The sequence below is a fragment of the Dipodomys spectabilis genome, unplaced genomic scaffold (genome assembly GCF_019054845.1).
Source record: "Dipodomys spectabilis isolate Male_0828 unplaced genomic scaffold, ASM1905484v1 ptg000125l, whole genome shotgun sequence".
Taxonomy (NCBI): Eukaryota; Metazoa; Chordata; class Mammalia; order Rodentia; family Heteromyidae; genus Dipodomys; species Dipodomys spectabilis.
In genome coordinates this window covers 11,470,489-11,489,151 of record NW_024870802.1, presented here as the reverse complement: position 1 = coordinate 11,489,151, position 18,663 = coordinate 11,470,489, and the positions used below count along the sequence as shown (strand labels likewise).

The 18,663-nt window shown below is 42.0% G+C and overlaps 1 protein-coding gene across 2 annotated transcripts in view; it reads right to left on the bottom strand.

The window, feature by feature from the left end:
* The window catches only part of Armh3 (armadillo like helical domain containing 3), a 193,698-nt gene that overhangs the window by 121,593 nt on the left and 53,442 nt on the right, over positions 1-18,663 (bottom strand). For both annotated transcript variants that reach the window (XM_042689297.1, XM_042689298.1), the window contains 4 exons: positions 18,265-18,311; positions 16,669-16,744; positions 12,559-12,652; positions 4,584-4,685 (listed from right to left, as the gene is read on the bottom strand). In XM_042689297.1, the coding sequence (XP_042545231.1) occupies positions 4,584-4,685; positions 12,559-12,652; positions 16,669-16,744; positions 18,265-18,311 (319 nt within the window). The remainder of the gene's footprint in view (positions 1-4,583; positions 4,686-12,558; positions 12,653-16,668; positions 16,745-18,264; positions 18,312-18,663) is intronic.

The window sequence follows — 18,663 nt, the reverse complement described above, 5'->3', positions numbered from 1 at the left end:
CCTTAAAACACCTCACAAGGGCAAGTAAGGAGAAATTACAGCAAGTAAGGCGAGATTAATGTACCTGTCTATAGTGAGAAACCTTGAGTTCAAACCTCAGTACCACTACATAAAGAAGTCAATCCTATTTTAAAAATTTTTTCTTTTTCTTTTTTATTATCTTTAAGTAGTTGTACAATTCAATGTATCAGTTTACAAGTACAATGCATAGGGATCATTGTCACCTTTTGCATCACACATACACACAAACACACACACACTCACACAATCTTTTCCCAACCTCACTTACCCCCCTAAGTGACATAGTTCCATTTTCACATATGTATAATTTTGTTTCTACATTGGAATCAGCTGCTTCCTTATCCCTTTGCTAGTATTAGAGTTTTAACTGAGACTATGTTGCGTGCTACATAGGTGCTCTACCCCTTGAGCCACACTATACCCCCTGCTCTTTTTACTTTAGTTATTTTTAGATAGGATCTTACATTTTTGTGCTGGAGCCAGCCTCAGACCCCTCAATACTTCTACTTAAGGATTCCCACCCGTCTAGGAACTCAGAGCATATCCCATTCCCAGTTTATTGATTGTGACAGGGTCTCAATAACTTTTTGCATTCTGTCCTCAAACCTCAATCCTCTACCTCCTGGGTTGCTTGGATTAGACAGGTGAGCCACTAGGATGAGCCACTATGACATACAGAATTGACTTTTTTGTATCACAGACCATGATTTAAGACCAAACATCATTTGACTGCAAGTTCCTAAAACAGAGTTTTATGAGTTTTACAAATAAGCCTTTAAAAGGAAACATGCCTAATTACTAAGTAAGCCTAGCTACTCAGGCAGAAAAACCTATGAGACTCCATCTCCAAAATGACCAGCACAGGGGTTGGGAAGGTGGTTCAGTGATAGAGTGCTTGCCTTGCATGCACAAGGTCCTGGGTTCGATTCCTCAGCACTACATAAGCAAAAAGAAAAAAGCTGGAAGTGGCACTGTGGCTCAAGTGGTAGAGCGCTAGCCTTGAGCTGAAGAGCTGAGGGACAGCGCCCAGGCCCAGAGTTTAGACCCCATGACCGGACCCCCCAAAAAAAAAAATGATGAGCACAAAGCAAGGCTGGAGGCATGGCTCAACTAGTGAAAGAGCAGAGCAAGCAAGCTCAGTGAGTTTGAGATCCTGAGTTTAAACCCCAGTACCACCATTAAAAAAAAAAAAAAAAAAAAAGCTGGGATAAATGCTATTTATATGCAATATCTAAGCACTCAAATTCATTTAGCCAGAAAGCAGAATTTTGGTTGTCAGGGACTTGGGATAAGATGGGTACTGAGTGTTACTATTTAATGGGTACATAATTCTAGTTTTGCAGGGAGAGAAAAAGTTCTGGAGAGGGATAGTGGTGATGGCTATAAAACAATGTGAATGCTTTTAATGCCACTGAACTGTACAGTGAAAAGTAAAGGCAATGGTCAATTTACTGTATGTATACAAAATTAAAATTATAGAGAAAGAGGCATGGCCCAGTAGTAGAATCCTTGCCTATCAACTGAAAAGCCTTGAGTTCAAATCCTGGTGTCAAAAAAAAAAAAGATTAAAAAAAAAATAAAGTTTCTCAGTTGATCTTTTTTTTTGTCGGTCATGGGGCCTCAACTCTGGGCCTGGGCACTGTCACTTAGTTCTTCAGCTCAAGGATAACATTCTACCACTTGAGCCACAGCACCACTTCCACTGCTTATGTGGTGCTGAAGAATTGAACCTAGGGCCTCATGCATGTAAGGCAAGCACTCTACCAGTAAGCCCCCTTCCCAGCCTTCTCAATTGATCTTTAAAAGTAGGAAAGGGCCTGGAGGTATGGCTCAGCAGCTAAGTACTTGACTAGCAAGGTACAAGGCCTGAGTTCAAACCCTAGCACTAGCTCCTTAAAACACACACACACACCGGTGTGTGTGTGTGTGTGTGTGTGTGTGTGTGTGTGTGTGTGTGTGTGTGTGTGTGTGTGTGTGTGTGTGTGTGTGTGTGTGTGTGTGTGTGTGTGTGTGTGTGTGTGTGTGTGTGTGTGTGTGTGTGTGTGTGTGTGTGTGTGTGTGTGTGTGTGTGTGTGTGTGTTTTTCCCCCTCTTGGTCCTGGGACTTGAACTCTGGGCCTGAGCACTGTCCCTGAGCTTCTTTTGTTCAAGGTTAGCACTCTACCACTTGAGCAACAGTGCCACTTCCAGATTTTTTGAGTAGTTTACTGGAGATAAGAGTCTCAAGAGTGGGCTTTTTGGGCATTTACCCAAATGTTTACAAACAAGACCACACTAAAGCTACCAACACAACTATGTTTATTGCTGCATTATTTACCATAGCTAAGATCTGGAACCAACCCAGATGCCCCTCAGTAGATGAATGGATCAAGAGTGGGGGGGGGGGAGGAGGATGGGAAGGGATGGGAAGGGGAAACAAAGGAGGAGGCTACAATGATTGATAAGAAATGTACTCATTATCTTGCCCACGTAATTGTAAAAGAAAAAAAAAAAAGAGTCTCAAAAATTTCCTGTCTGGCAGGCTTCAAACCATGACCTTCAGATCTTAGCCTCCTGAGTAGCTAGGATTATAGGCATGCACCACCAGTGCCCAATACTGGCTCTCTTTTCACTGTTAAGCCAGCTCATCTACTAGGCTACTACCCTACCACCAATTATGGGGGTGGAGGGGGGGGGGGAGGGATGTTGTTGGCTTTTTGTTGTTCTTGTTGTTGTTGTTTGGTCTATCAAGGGGCTTGAACTCTAGGCCTGGGCGCTGTCCCTCAGCTCTTCAGTTTAAGGCTAGTGGTCTACCACTTGAGCCACAGTGCCACTTCCAGCCTTTTCTGTTTATGTGGTGATGAGGAATCGAACCCAGAGCCTCATGCATGGGAGGCAAGCACTCTACCACTAAGCCACCTTCTCAGCCTCCTACCACCAATTAAAAGGCCACAGCAGGGTGGAGATGGAAGAGAAAAACTGGGAGAAAGTGAGAGAAGGGGTGACACTGTCCAAAAAGAAATGTACTCATTACCTGACTTATATAACTCTAACTCCTCTGAACATTACCTTTATAATAACAATAAAAATAATTTTAATAGGTCACAGCAAAATCATAACAGGAAGAATGAGAAATCAGACAGGAAAAAACCCAAACTTATCCAAGACTCAGCTGGGCACCATGGTGGTACACATCTGGAATTCTAACAACTTGGGAGACTATAGCAAGAGGATCATTTAAGGCCAGCCTAAGACCTTGTCAGGGTGGGCGTGGGTGTCTAACACATAATTCTCTCCTACTTCCATCATGAATTTCTAGGATGAGTACTAACACTTCTATTTTAAGTGTTAAGTCCTCTGAATCTCACCTCTTCCTACTGTACTCTGCCTAACAGTCCTTTAATTCTCACCATAAGATGATGCTTTCAGTTCTTATTCTCAAAAGGGAATTCCCTGAAGTATGCTGATCCCACACACACACTTCCCACACATCAGATTCTGCATCTACTTACCAAAATTTGCTAACACAAGTTGGTAGTTTTTGTAGAGATCAATTTTTTTTTCCTGTTCAGTGTGTGTGTGTGTGTGTGTGTGTGTGTGTGTGTGTGTGTGTGTGTGTGTGTGTGTGTGTGTGTGTGTGTGTGTGTGTGTGTTGCGTGTGCACACCAGGGCAACTAAGGCTTGAACTCAGGGCCTAGGTGCTGTCCTTTAGCCTTTTCACTCAAGGCTGGGGATCTTACTACTTAACCCACAGTTCTACTTTTAGCTTTTTGGTGATTAATTGAAAATAAGAATCTCATGTACTTTCTTGCCCAAGCTGGCCTTGAATCATGATCCTCAGATCTCAGCTCCTGAGTAGCTTGGATTACAGGCATGAGCCACCAGTGCTTGGCTCTGTTATAGTTTTGAACCCTTCCCTCCAATTTCAGACTTTCCAATACCATCTAATCCCTACCTAGCAGTGAGAAGTCAGGTTTTCAGAAACCAGGACCATTACCCTACATAGCAGGTTCCAATTGTTCATTTGTCAACACCTCAAAATATTAACAGTGCATCCAGGCACCAATGGCTCAAGCCTATAGTCCTAGCTACTCGGGAAGAGGATCATGGTTTAAAGCCAGACTAGGCAGGAAAGTCCATGAGACTCTTAACGCCAATTAACCAACAGAAAACTGGAAATGGCATTGTTGCTCAAAATGGTAGAGTGTTAACTGTGAGTAAAAAAGCTCAGGGACGGTGCACAGCCCCTAAGTTCAAGCCCCATGGCCAAAAATAAAATTAAAAATTAAATAATCTTTATAAATATATAAAAAAACAGTGCACTGGCATGGTATACACACCTAAAATCCTAGGTACTCAAGAGGATTATAGGATCATGGTCTAGGACTAACCCTAGCAAAAATTCAAGACTCTATATAAGATAATGAAAGCAAAAATTGGTACAATATATGTGGGAGAGCACCTGCATAACAAGCACAAGGCAAAGTCCAAAACATAAGTAACATCCCCCAAAAATGTTCCTCTTTGATTTTAGCTACTTGTCATACCTCCTACTTTCTGTATTCCCAAAGTAGCATGCCTTACCTTTAGTGTCCTGCATGACAATTGAGCTATACTTTAAGAAGGTTATCAGTAGATTACTGGTCTGTACATCTGCATCCAGTGGGAGTTCCACAGAACTTATAACTAGAATAGAACAGATAAAATGCACTTAGACCATAACACATTCCATCTAACACTTCTACCCACAGCCAATTTGCCAGCAGGCAAGAAAATGACTAAACATGTTTTTGTCACAACAGAGGGAGTCCAAGTACTTATCTTAAAACTTTTATCTATTCTTCTGAGGCATCTAGAGCATTTCCTATTCCCTGAAATCAAGCCTACCAACCTCACACAACTATGGTCAGCCTCCAGAAAGTGCTTTTCTCCCAACATCCTACGAAGCATATACAGATTCCACTTCCAGCTCCAAGTAATCCAAGAGAGTTCAGGGCCCTCTTAAAAGCACTGTGATTTTTTTTTTTTTTTTTTTTGTTTAAGCAAAGATCTGTATTGAATATAAATGAACCTTGCTTTGATGAGTCTCTTGCTTAAAATAAATGAAGAATCCTTCCTAATAAGGAGAAATCTTGTTCAATTTTTGTGAAGTCTTTACACTGGAACCCAAGATAAAGGAGGAAAAAGTTGAGGCAAAACTACATTCAAATTCTGCCCCTTAATCCTCCCCTCCTCCTCAAAGGAGAATCTGAAAAGGAATATCAGATGGTATATATAGGGATATCCTGGGAAGTGTGTTTTATATATTCAACTCTTGTTTTCAAAGTAAATCCCTGGGGCTGGGAAGTTGGCTCAGTAGTAGTGCTTGCCTTGCATACATGAGGCCCTGGGTTCGATTCCTTAGCACCACATAAGCAGAAAAAAGTCGGAAGTGGTGCTGTGGCTCAAGTGGTAGAATGCTAGCCTTGACCTGAAGAGCGCAGGAACAGCGTCCAGGCCCAGAGTTTAGCCCCCACAACCAACAAAAAAATAAAAAATAAATAAATAGGGGCTGGGAAGGTGGCTCAGTGGTAGAGCGCTTGCCTTGCATGCCTGAGGCCCTGGGTTCCATTGCCCAGCACCACATAAGCAAAAAGAAAAAAAGCCAGAAGTGGCGCTGTGGCTCAAGTGGTAGAGCGCTAGCCTTGAGCTGAAGAGCTAAGGGACAGCGTCCAGGCCCAGAGTTCAGGGCCCACGACCGGACCCAAAAAAATAAATAAATCCTTGCCCCACATCTGAATCACAGCCTCTATGAACAATAAAGGACCAGAACAGTATTAACTCTCACAGAATATCCTCTTAATGGAGACTTCCCAAGATTTCAAGGCTTTAATTTGGAATTAGTCATCTTGTTAAATGCTTCTACACTGGCTAAGACATAATATACACAAAAGAGTCTCATGATGGCCAAGACAAACTGGACAATCTATAGCTTTCTACTATAGTTTCAGCCATGAACACTCAGTTAAGTTTGGAGTATTACTCATATATGTATTCATAACCATAATGGGTCCCTCTGGAGTTATTATGATGTAAACAGAGGATGTTTATTAACAATGGGAAACATTTGCATGTTATGGCTCAATAATACATAGCAAGCACCACAAAAAGCCTTATGAGAAGAAATTTGCATGCCCAACCAACCCTTGGCTGTTTTCCCACAGTATAGCCCCCAAGAACTAATAAAAGACAAATCTGTTTTTATGCTAAAATACTAAAAGGTATTAATTCATATTATGGGTTAACAATCTGGGACTGTCATTTCAAACCACAGCCTATTTTGAAGATTAGAGCCCATAATCACATTCCTTTGTCCAATATAAAAAAGCTTCTCACTGGTAAGTGGGACTTTTTTCTACTCACACACAGCAATGACTGGAAAACTATCTTATATAATATGTAGAAATATAGAAGTACATGTATTTTTAGTTTACCAGAAAGTCCTCTCATGCCAAGGCGGAGTTGTCAAATGTCAAGTCTCAACTGAGAACAAATGTTACAGCTAACACTGGCTTTTAAAAAAATGGCTCCAGTGACATACCTTTAAATGTAACTAGGCTACTGAGCTGCACTATAATTAAAAACCAAAAATTAAGAATAAGGTTATAATACTTAGTACCCCTACAGAAAGGAAATGAGTTTGGAGAGGAAAAAAAAACAAACAAGACAGAGACAGAATTAAAATCCCTTACAAATTAAAATCTACTTCCTAATAAAGCATCATTTCTAGATTTATGGCTTCATTATTCTTCCCAGAAGCTTTTGTCAAGAGAAGTTGTCATTTGAAAGTGGGCTGACTTGATCTTCCCACTTGAAAAAATAAAAGCTCACTGGTTGTAAGTAAGCACAAATCCTGCTATTGCATAATCAAGTATGTGGGTGGAAGTGTTCACAATGAACAGTTTAAAAGGCAGTTCTCTGAAGTATCCAAACCCCAAGATCACATGGAAGTGTGTGTGTGTGTGTGTGTGTGTGTGTGTGTGTGTGTGTGTGTGTGTGTGTGTGTGTGTGTGTGTGTGTGTGTGTGTGTGTGTCTTTTGTTAGTCATGGTAACCAAGCAGGCTTCATCCTTAAAGAGAAAATGCAATATATCCAATGGCTTATTCAGTAACCTGAACACAAAGGCAAGTAGGTAATCCTCACTATACACTTCTCATTAAGGTATTTTAGAATTTAGTTTTCAATGCTAAACAGATCCAATATGCCACTGCAGACCTAAATATCAGACCTAAATGGCACTTCCTTGCCATACTTCTATACTACTTATACAACCAGAAAATGCTACTGCCATTAGTATTGTAAGAAAACTTAAGAGAAACTGGGCACCAGTGGCTCACACCTATAATTGAAGCTACCCAGGAGACTGAGATTGGAGAAGCTAGCCTGAGAAAGAAGGAAAGAAGGAAGGAAGGGAGGGATAAATCAAAGTTGGATTTCCTAGCAAGGCATCAAGGCCCCTGCCTGGAATCCTAGCTTCTCAGGAGGCTAAAATCTAAAGATCATGGTTTGAAGCAAGCCCAGGCAGGAAAGTCTGTGAGACTCTTATCTCTACTAAACTACCAAAAAGGCCTAAAGAGGAACTGTGGCTCAAGTGTTAAGAGTGCTAGCCTTGAGCAAAAGAAACTCAAGGGAAGGGGCTGGGAAGGTGGCTCAGTGGTATAGTGCTTGCCTCGCATGCATGAGGCCCTGGGTTCAATTCCTAAGCACCACATAAGCAGAAAAGGCTGGAAGTGGCTCAAGTGGTAGAGTATTGGCTTTGAGCTGAAGAGTTCAGAGACAGCACCAGGCCCAGAGTTCAGGCCCCACGACCGACAAAAAAAAAAAAACTCAAGGGAAGTGCCTAGGCCCTGAGTTCAAGGTCCCGCACACCAAAAAGAAAGTTAGATTTTTCTGATCTCAGCTACTAGGGATTACTGAAGTTCAAAGCCAACCTAGGTAAAAAGTTAGCAAAACTCCATCTCAATAAGCTAGGTATGGTAGCAAACATTTCACCTGTGATCCAGCTCTGCAAAAGTTCATAGATAGAGGCTCATAGTCCCAGGCAGAAGTAAAAGACCCTATAAAGTTGTCATGTCGAAAACGAATTTACAACTTTGGTGGTGGGGGGGAGGAGGATTAGGTGGGGGGGGGGGGGGGGAGGAGGGGAGGCTGGGAAGGGATGGGAAGGGTAAACAAAGGAAGAAGCTACAATGCTTGATAAGAAATGTACTCACTATCTTGCCCATGTAATTGTAACCCCTCTGTACAGTATTTTCACAATTAAAAAAAAAAAAAACTAATGAGAGAAAAAAAAAGACCCTATAAAGTATGAGACCCTATAACTAAAGCAAAAAAGGGTTGAAGGTATGACTCAAATCAGAGAGCACCTGTCTAGCAAGCATGAAGCCCTGAGTTTAAAACACCAGTAGCGTTAAAATATAGATTTCCTGTACTTTTTTTTTTTTTTTTTTGGTGCTGGTACAGAAACTTGAACTCAGGGCCTGTGCTCTGTCCCTTAGCTTTTTTTTTTTTTGGGTCTGGTCGTGGGGCCTGAATCTGGGCCTGTGCGCTGTCCCTCAGCTCTTGAACTCAAGGCTAGTGCTCTACCACTTGGGCCACAGCACCATATCTGGCTTTTTTCTTTTTGCTTATGTGGTGCTGAGGAATCGAACCCAGGACCTCGAGCATGCAAGGCAAGCGCTCTACCACTGAGCCACCTTCCCAGCCCCTCCCTTAGCTTTTTTTTTTTTTTGGGTCCGGTCGTGGGGCCTGAATCTGGGCCTGGGCACTGTCCCTCAGCTCTTCAGCTCAAGGCTAGTACTCTACCACTTGAGCCACAGCGCCACTTCCGGCTTTTTTTCTTTTTGCTTATGTGGTGCTGGGGAATCAAACCCAGGGCCTCGAGCATGCAAGGCAAGCGCTCTACCACTGAGCCACCTTCCCAGCCCCTCCCTGAGCTTTTTTACTCAAGGCTGATGGTCTATCACTTGAGCCCTACCTCAACTTCCAGCTTTTTGCTGGCTAATTAGAGATAAGATTCTCAGATTTTTCTGCTTGGGCTGGCTTTGAATCATGATCCTCTTATATCAGCCTCCTGAGTAGCTAAGATTACAGGCCTATACCACCAACACCCAACTTCTTATACTTCTTTACACAAAATGAGTTCAACATTTGAGGTATAATATCAAGTAATTAATTTTTAGATTATTGTACTTTTAAATATTCAACATACCCAGCTTACCAACACAAACATTTTTGAGAGGTTTAAATCTTTTTCTTATTTTTAACAGAAATATCATAAAACATAAATATCATACATACTTATGGGTATCATATGATATACTGATATATGTGCATATTGTGTTAAGCTCTGGGCTAGCGTGTGGCTCAGTTGCCTAGCAAGTACAAAGCCCTAAGTTGAAACACCAGCACCACCAAAAAATATTCACTGGGCACTGGTGGCTCATACTCAGGAGGGTGAGATCTGAGAATTTTGGTTCAAAGCCAGCCCAGGGTCTGGTGCCAGTGGCTCACACCTGTAATCCTAGCTACTCAAGAGGCTGAGATCTGAGGATCACGGTTCAAAGCCAGCCGGAGCAGGAACGTCCATGAGACTCTCATTTCCAGTAAACCAGAAAACTGGAAGTGGCACTGTGGCTCAAGTGGTAGAGCAGTTGCCTTGAGCTGAAGAGCTGAGGGACAGTGCCCAGACCCAGAGCTCAAGCCCCAGGACCAACAACAACAAAAAAAAAAAGCCATCCGGGACAGAAAGTCCACAAGACTCTTATCTCCAACTAACCACCAGAAAACTGGGAGTGGTGCTGTATACAGCTTAAAGTGGTAGAGCGCTATCCTTGAGCAAAAAGAGCTCAGGGACAATGCCCAGGCCTCTGAGTTCAAGTCCCAAGATCAACAAAAATTAAATAATGACTCAAAAAATAAATAAATAACGACTCACAGAGGGTTCCAGTGTAAAGTTTTAACTAGGTTACACTTATCTATAGCTTAATATAATTTCTTTTCATTCTCTTTTTCCAGCCATAAGGTCATAAAGAATTTATTTTGGTGGGGGGGGGGATTGTTTTTATGCCAGACCTGGGGCTTAACCTCAGAGCCTGGGCACTGTCCTTGAGCTTTTGTGCTCAAGGCTAGGGCTCTACCACTTTAAGTACAGCACTATTTCTGGCTTTTTGATCAACTGGAGATAAGAATTTCACAGACTCCTGTCCAGGCTGGTTTTGAACCACTATCCTCAGATCTCAGCCTCCTGAGTAGCTAGGATTATAGGCCTGAGCCACCAGCACAATGCTATCTTGCTGTTCTTAGGGGAACAAGTCAAATACCCACCAAATTTCCAATTATAAGACACACATATCCTGTCATTTCTACCTAGGAGTTGTTAACGGACATAAACAGCAAATGAATCTCAGGTTCATTTTTTTCTTCTTTTTTTTTTTGGGTCCGGTCATGGGGCCTGAACTCTGGGCCTGGGCGCTGTCCCTCAGCTCTTCAACTCAAGGCTAGCGCTCTACCACTTGAGCCACAGCGCCACTTCCGGCTTTTTTCTTTTTGCTTCATGTGGTGCTGAGGAATCGAACCCAGGGTCTCAGGCATACAAGGCAAGCGCTCTACCACTGAGCCACCTTCCCAGCCCCTTTTCTTCTTTTTAATTTATTTTTATTTCAGAGGTAATATACAGCAGGGTTACATTTACATACATCAGGTAATAAGTACATTTCCTTTTGTACAATGTCATCTGTTCCCTTATTTTCTCCCATACCCTCCTTCCCAGCTCCAGCCATGAGTGATATAGGTCACTTTCATCAGTGTCCAGTGTGCTCCATTGCTGCACTTTTTCTCAGGTTCACTTTTTAATTCAACAAATACTTACTAGGCGATTACCACATCATGCACTATGTTGGGCATACAGGTACAAGCAAAATATCTACAGTGCCTGTCCTGACATCTTCTTGGTCTCTACTCTGTTAGTCACTCAACTGCTTCATTTCCTTGGCCTCAACCTCCTCCTCTGGAAAATGGTTACATGAGACAATATCGCTAATTTCCATTTATTTTAGTGCTTTAGAGACACAAGATAGATTTTTTTTATATTTTTTTCTTTTCTTTTTTTTTTTGGGGGGGGGGTTCCGGTAGTGTGCCTGAACTCTGGGCCTGGGCGCTGTCCCTCAGCTCTTCAGCTCAAGGCTAGCGCTCTACCACTTGAGCCACAGCACCACTTCCGGCTTTTTTCTTTTTGCTTATGTGGTGCTGAGGAATCAAACCCAGGGCCTCATGCACGCAAGGCAAGCGCTCTACCACTGAGCCACCTTCCCAGCCCTTTTTAATGTTTTCATAAAATATCTCAGCTGAGCTCCCAGGTACGCTGGAAGTATGGCAGGTTAGACATTACCAAACTTTGAGATTCCTTTCAGACTAGCACTCCATGATTCTAAGACCACTCTAAGACTATTATTTGAGGGGCACAGCTAGTTTTTTGTTTTTGTTTTTTGTTTTTTTTGTTTTGCTTTTTTTGGGGGGTTCGGTCCTGGGGCCTGAACTCTGGGCCTGGGTACTGTCCCTCAGCTCTTCAGCTCAAGGCTAGTGCTCTACCACTTGAGCCACAGCACCACTTCCGGCTTTTTTCTTTTTGCTTATGTGGTGCTGAGGAATTGAACCCAGGGCCTCATGCATGCAAGGCAAGCGCTCTACCACTGAGCCACCTTCCCAGCCCCAGCACAGGCTAGTTATATTGCATATTACACAAAGAAAAACATGTCTTTTCCCAAGTTTTCTTGTAGTATTGTCCTAGTACTACATATACACAAGTTTTTTCTCCCCATGTTTTTCTATTTATATTGCAGAGACTTGTCTCAAATATGTCAGGGGCTTGTCTCAAAATCTCCTGAGTGCTAAGAATACATATGATACCATGCCTAGATTTAACAAATAGACTTCTTTCTCCTTCTCCCTCTTCCTTTCTCTCTGTCTTGCTCTTCTTGTCTCTGCAGAAGAGGGAGTTGTAGAAATTGAGGCTAAGATTTCATTCATGCTATGCAGGCAAACAATCTACCACCAGCTATATTCCCTAAACCTTCTTAAATTTTATTTTGCTAACTCTTTACTCAAGCTAGCCTCAAATTTATGATGTAGCCCAGACAAGGCTTGAGTAGCTGGGATTACATTCACTATGCTCAATTTAGACTTTTTTTTTTTGCTAGTCCTGGGGCTTGAACTCAGGACCTACGTGCTGTCCCTGAGCAAAAAGCTCAGGCTAGCACTCTACTGCATGAGCACTTCTCTGATTCCAGCTTTTTTGTTGGTGGTACAAGTCTCATGGATTTTTCTTCTTGGGCTGGCTTTGAACTGTGATCTTCAGAGCTCAGCTTCCTGAGTAGCTAAGATTACAACATGAGCCAACCATATCCAGCTTTAGACAAATTTCTTAATTGTACTGATTAATATATTGTTTAATCCAGCTATGCTTATCCTGAAATACCTAAGATCATATTAATCAAGAACATAAAAGAAGTGATATGCTCACCATCAGAGGAAGGTGGTGTGGTCCCAAGTGGTGTTACTGGGGTAGTTGGAGTGGGACTGACAGGGGTTGTCACCAACCCTATTTCTGGATGACTCTGAAAGAGGACAACAATGGGTAAGAAAATAGAAAATCCAGTTCTCCCTAAGCATCCTTTTCTGAATAGCCTAACTGATAGCCCTGGTCTTAGACTAAAGCTCACTAAGGAGGACTCAGGCATGTAGTTACCATGATTACTACTAATTCATGCTAGGTTCTAATAAGCCCTGTGGATTAGTTTTCATGAGGAAGCTAGGTTCTCATTATATAACTTTTTCTACAAAACCATACAAATAAAAATTGGAATAAGCTGGGCACCAGTGACTCACGCCTGTAATCCTAGCTACTCAGGAAGCTAAGATCTAAGGATTACAGTTTGAAGCCAGCCTAGGCAGGCAAGTCCATGAGATTCTTATCTCAAAATTAACCAACAGAGGGCTTGCATCAGTGGTTCACTTCTGTAATTCTCAGCTACTCAGGAGGCTCAGGTCTGAGGATAGCAGTTCAAAGCCAGGGGCTGGGAAGGTAGCTCAGTGGTAGAGCGCTTACCTTGCATGCCTGAGGCCCTGGGTTCGATTCCCCAGCACTACATAAGCAAAAAGAAAAAAGCCGGAAGTGGCGCTGTGGCTCAAGTGGTAGAGCGCTAGCCTTGAGCTGAAGAGCTGAGGGAGAGTGCTCAGGCCCAGAGTTCAGGCCCCACGACCAGACCAAAAAAAAAAGCAGTTCAAAGCCAGCCTAGGCAGGAAAGTCCCTAAGACTCTTATCTTCAATTAACCACCAGAAAACTGAAAGTGGTGCTGTGGCTCAAGTGGTAGAGTGCTAGCCTTGAGCTGAAAAGCTCAGAGATAGTGCCAAGGCCCGGAGCTCAAGCCCCACAACCAAAAAAAAAAAAAAAGAAACAACAACAACAAAAAAAATTAACCAACAGAAAAACAGAATTGGTACTGTGGCTCAAAGTGGTAGAGTATTAGCCTTGAGCAAAAGAACCTCATGGACAATGCCCAGGCCCAGAGATCAGGATCCAGGCCCCTCCAAAAAAAAAAAAAATGGAATAAATAAATTACTCAGATGATTTTACATGAAGAAGGGCATTGGTGGACCTGCCTACACATAGGAAGGGACTACTCTGACCATATCAACTTAAAATACATTTGTATACAGGGGGTAACAATGTTCAATAGGAAGTGTACTCATTACCTTGCTCATGTAACTGTAACCCTCTGTATAGTATTTTTTCAATAAAAAATTTTTTAAAAATACATTTGTAAACTTTCCTAATGACTACAGAATTGACCAAGAAATGCAGGGGAGCTCAGAGGGTCCAGTACTATAAAAAGAGCTATACTGCCTGGCGCCAGTGGCTCAGGCCTCTAATCATAGCTACTCAGGAGGCTGAGATCTGAGGATTGCAGTTTTCAGTTCAAAGCCAGCCTGGGCAGTAAAATCTGTGAGAATCATCTCCAATTAACCACCAGAAAACCGGAAGTGGCACTATGGCTCAAGTGGTAGAGCACTCACCTTAACTCAACTCTTAACAAATAAGCCCATGTGTGACTCTTCTTAATCTCCTTTTTTTTTCCTCCAATAGCTTTACCAGACCTTTACCTTTCTCACCTCTTCTTTTAAAACCATTTATAAAGTTTAAGTAACATGTTGGGCACTGGTGGCTCATGCCTGTAATCCTAGCTACTCAGGAGGCTGAGATCTGAGGATCGTGGTTCAAAGCCAGCTCGGACAGTAAAGTCCATGAGACTCTTATCTCCAATAAACCACTAGGAAACCGGAAGAGGCTCTGTGACTCAAGTGGTAGAGTGCTTGCTTTAAGATGAAGAGCACAAGGACAGCACCCATGCCTAAAGTTCAAGCCCCACAACTGGGGAAAAAAAAAAAAAAAATTAAGTAACACAAGAAACAGAGATGCCAGGCGCCGGTGGCTTCACGCCTGTAATCCTAGCTACTGAGGAGGCTAAGATCTGAGGATCAGGGTTCAAAGCCAGCTCCGGCAGAAAAGTCCATGAGAGTCTTATCTCCAATAAACTACTCAAAAACGGGAAGTGGCATATGGCTCAGGCAGTAGAGCACTCCCCTTGAGCTGAAGAGTGCAGGGACAGCACCCAGGCCCAGAGTTCAAGCCCCACGATGACAAAAAAGAAAAAAGAAACATAAAATTTCTTATGTTGTCAATAATAAAATTTGATAAGTGGCTCTCATCTGTAATCCTAGCTATTCAAGAAGCTGAGAGCTAAGGATCATGGTTTGAAATCAGCCCTGGCAGGAAAGTCTGTGAGACTTTTTTTTTATTTTTTTTTTTGGGGGGGGGGGGGGTCAGTTATGGGGCTTGAACTCTGGGCTTGGGCACTATCCCTGCACTCTTCAGCTTAAGGTGAGCACTCTACTGCTTGAGCCACAGTGCCATTTCTGGTTTTCTAGTGGTTTACTGGAGATAAGAGTCTCACAGACTTTCCTGCCCTGGCTGGCTTTGAATCATGATCCTCAGATCTCAGCCTCCTGAGTAGCTAGGATTACAGGTGTGAGCCACCGGTGCCCTGTGTAGTTTGTGAGACTCTTATCTCCATTAACCTGTAAGTGGTGCTGTGGCTCAAGTAGTAAAGCCTTAGTTTTGAGCAAAATAAGCTCACATAGCCAGGTACTGGCTATGTGTGGTTCAAAGCCAACCTGGGCAGGAAAGTCCATGAGACTCTTAACTGGAATTAGCCACCATAAAAACAGAAGTGGTGTGTGGCTCAAAGTGGTAGAGCGCTAGCGTTGAGCTGAAGAGTTCAGCAACCAAGCCCAGAGTTCAAGCCCCAAGACTGAAGCAAACAAAAAAGCAGCAGCAACTCAGGGAGAGCACCCAGGCCCCAATACTGGCACATACACATACATACACATACAAAAAAAGAAAAACTGTTAACTGTTCTCCAAAGTAGACCTAAACCAGAATACTGCTTTTAAAGCATGACCTTTTTTTATTTTTTTAAGGACTTCATCAGTGGATTCTATTCCATTCTGGCCTTTGAAGAAAAAAAAGCAAAAGTAAAATTTCCCTTAAAAGAAACCTACATACATATTTTAAGCAGTCTGGCTTTAAGATAAAAATACTTTATCAATTTTTTAAGATAGCTTCCATGAACTTGAGTTCTCAGCCTATTTTAGTCCCCTTCTGTGCCAACTACAAGGATATCCCTTAGGCATGTGACCCAGCACTCTATATTCTACATCTTTCTGCTCTCATTGCTTATACAACAATCTGTCCATTAATAACTATCCATGTCTACTAGGTAGGATATTTTTTTACTTTTCTTCTCTAGATATTGGTAAGATAACATGAGTGGCTTAGCCCATTTTATCTCTACTTCTGAGTCTATAGGGGTTTAGAAAGAAGAAAGGGTGATGCCACTCAGAAAACCAGAGGTGGCTCAAGTGGTAGAGCACTCGCCTTGAGCTGAAGAGCTGAGGAACAGCACCCAGGCCCAGAGTTCAAGCCACACGACCAAAAAGAAAAAAAAGAAAGAAAGAAGAAAGGGTGATTTAAAAAAAGAACAAACTAGCCGGGTGCCAGTGGCTTAGGCCTGTAATCCTAGCTACTCGGGAGGCTAAGATCTGATGATCATGGTTCAAAGCCAGCATGGGCAGGAAAGTCCGTGAGACCCTTGTCTCCAATAAACCACCAGAAAATCGGAAGTGGCGCTGTGGCTCAAGTGGTAGAGCGCTTGCCTTGAGCTGAAGAGCTGAGGGACAGCGCCCAAGCCCAGAGTTCAAGCCCCAAGACAGACCAAAAAAAAAAACAAACTTAAGAGATGGAGTTCAGGCAGGAATAAGGCCTTCCTGAGTTCATATTCCAGCACAAGTTCATATAGTAAATAATATCAGGAATTAAGAAAAAAGCAGAATTTAAACAGGTACAACCAGGCAGGCTCTTCAATATAATGAATCTGTGTGAAATTCAAGGAGAGGGGTGGAATATAGTTCAACTTGCTTAGTATGTTTAAGGTCCTAGGTTAAATCACTAGAACTTTCACCCCCCAAAAAAAAGTTTTAAGGGAGAAAAAGCAGATTGTTAACATAACCAACCTGAGCTAATACTGTGATGAAGTTGCGATTTAAATGAACAGCTTCATAAAGTGCCAGAAGAATGGCCTCATTGGTTCTAAAGAAAAAGAAAAAAAATTAGAATGCCTCTTAGAGAAAAGGATTTAAAACATTATATATAACCAGAAAAATCAGATTTCTCAGATGCTAGTGGCTCATGTCTGCAAACCTACATATTCAGAGGCTGAGATATGAGGATCACAGTTCAAAGCCAGCCCAAGCAGGAAAGTCTATGAGACTCTTATCTCCAATAAACTACTCAGAAAAAGCCAGAAGCGGTGCCATGGCTCAAGTGGTAGAATGCTAGTCTTGAGCAAAAGAAGCTCAATGATAGCACCTCAGACCCACAGTTCAAGCCCTGGGACCCGCCAAAAAAACAAAAGCAACAACAAAAAAAACTTAAGATTTTACCAAAGGTCTTCCTCATCATCTCCCTTTAAGGTTTTTATTTTGTTTTTGCGTCCCAAAACAAAAAGTTTATTTATAAAATACTGAAAGTATGATACAACATGAGGTTTGTAGCATATATTTCAAATCATTTTCTCTCTGATCTTTCATTGTAAGAAATAAACTGGGGGGGGGGGGAGTTATGGAGGTAGGAGGGAATATGGATGGTAGGAGAAAAGCAAAGGAGGAGGCAACAATGCTCAATAGGAAATGTATTCATTTACCTTGTTCATGTACAGTATTTTTACAATAAAAAAAACGTATGAAAAATAAACCTGCTGGGCTGGAAAGGTGGCTCAGTGGTAGAGTGCTTGCCTTGCAAGCCAGAGGCCCTGGGTTCGATTCCTCAGCACCACCGGAGGCCCTGGGTTCGATTCCTCAGCACCACATAAGCAAAAAGAAAAAAGCCGGAAGTGGCGCTGTGGCTTGAGTGGTAGAGTGCTAGCCTTGAGCTGAAGAGCTGAGGGCCAGCGCCCAGGCCCAGAGTTCAAGCCCCACGACCGGACCCAAAAAAAAAAAAAAAAAACCTGCTAACAAGCTGTAAGACATTTATATATATATATATATATATATATATATATATATATATATATACATATATACATATAATATGCACACGTGCACGCACGCATGCACACAAACACACATATATTCTTACAGATAGGCACTTGCCATAATAATGTATACTCTCCCCATAATTTTTTATTATATCTTCTACTTTTCAGTTTTTAATGTTCTCTTTACTTCTCCTTTCAGTATATGCAAAAGCATGTAGGTAAGGAATCTAATTCTTTAGAACCAATTCTTAACCTTCTTCAATTACTGTCTCTCATCTCATTTTTCCATCCCCATCCGGTCAAAACTTTAACTAGCTCAAATACACAGTCATCTTTTATTTCATTTGAAATAGCTGGGAATAGTTTTTAGCTTCTAGGGACCATTTATACATGAAACTAAATTGGATTTCTAAAGGTCCAGTATTATTTAAAACCAAAGAAACAATTTAAAAATTGCACAAAAAAGTTTTAATTTGTAAAAGATTAACAAGAGGTAACGTTCTCCACTCTCATACCCAATAGAAAAGCCCATACTAAAGTCCAAGTCAACTCTACAAGAATGCCAGATACTTACTGTACTGAAATTTTCTCATGGGCATCCGCTATGAACATGCTGCCCACCTGTGGAAGAAAAGGGGAATTGCAGACTTAATGTAGGAGGATCTGAAAGTTTAATCAGTGAAAGACGAAACTGCTTCTAGTAGGAAGGAACCTGAAACTCTGGACACACACACCCCAAACCAGACCACTTTGAAGATCTTAAAAAACTTGCAAGTAATACATTATATAACGAGAGCCTTACCATATCATCTTTTCTTAAAGGAACTAAAAGATATCCCTATACTTTTTTCCCAGCCCTTCACCTTTTTTTTTTGGTCAGTTGTGGGGCTTGAACCTTGGGCTTGGGCACTGTCCCTCAGCTCTTCAGCCCTGGGTTCCATTCCTCAGTACCACATAAACAGAAAAAGTCGGA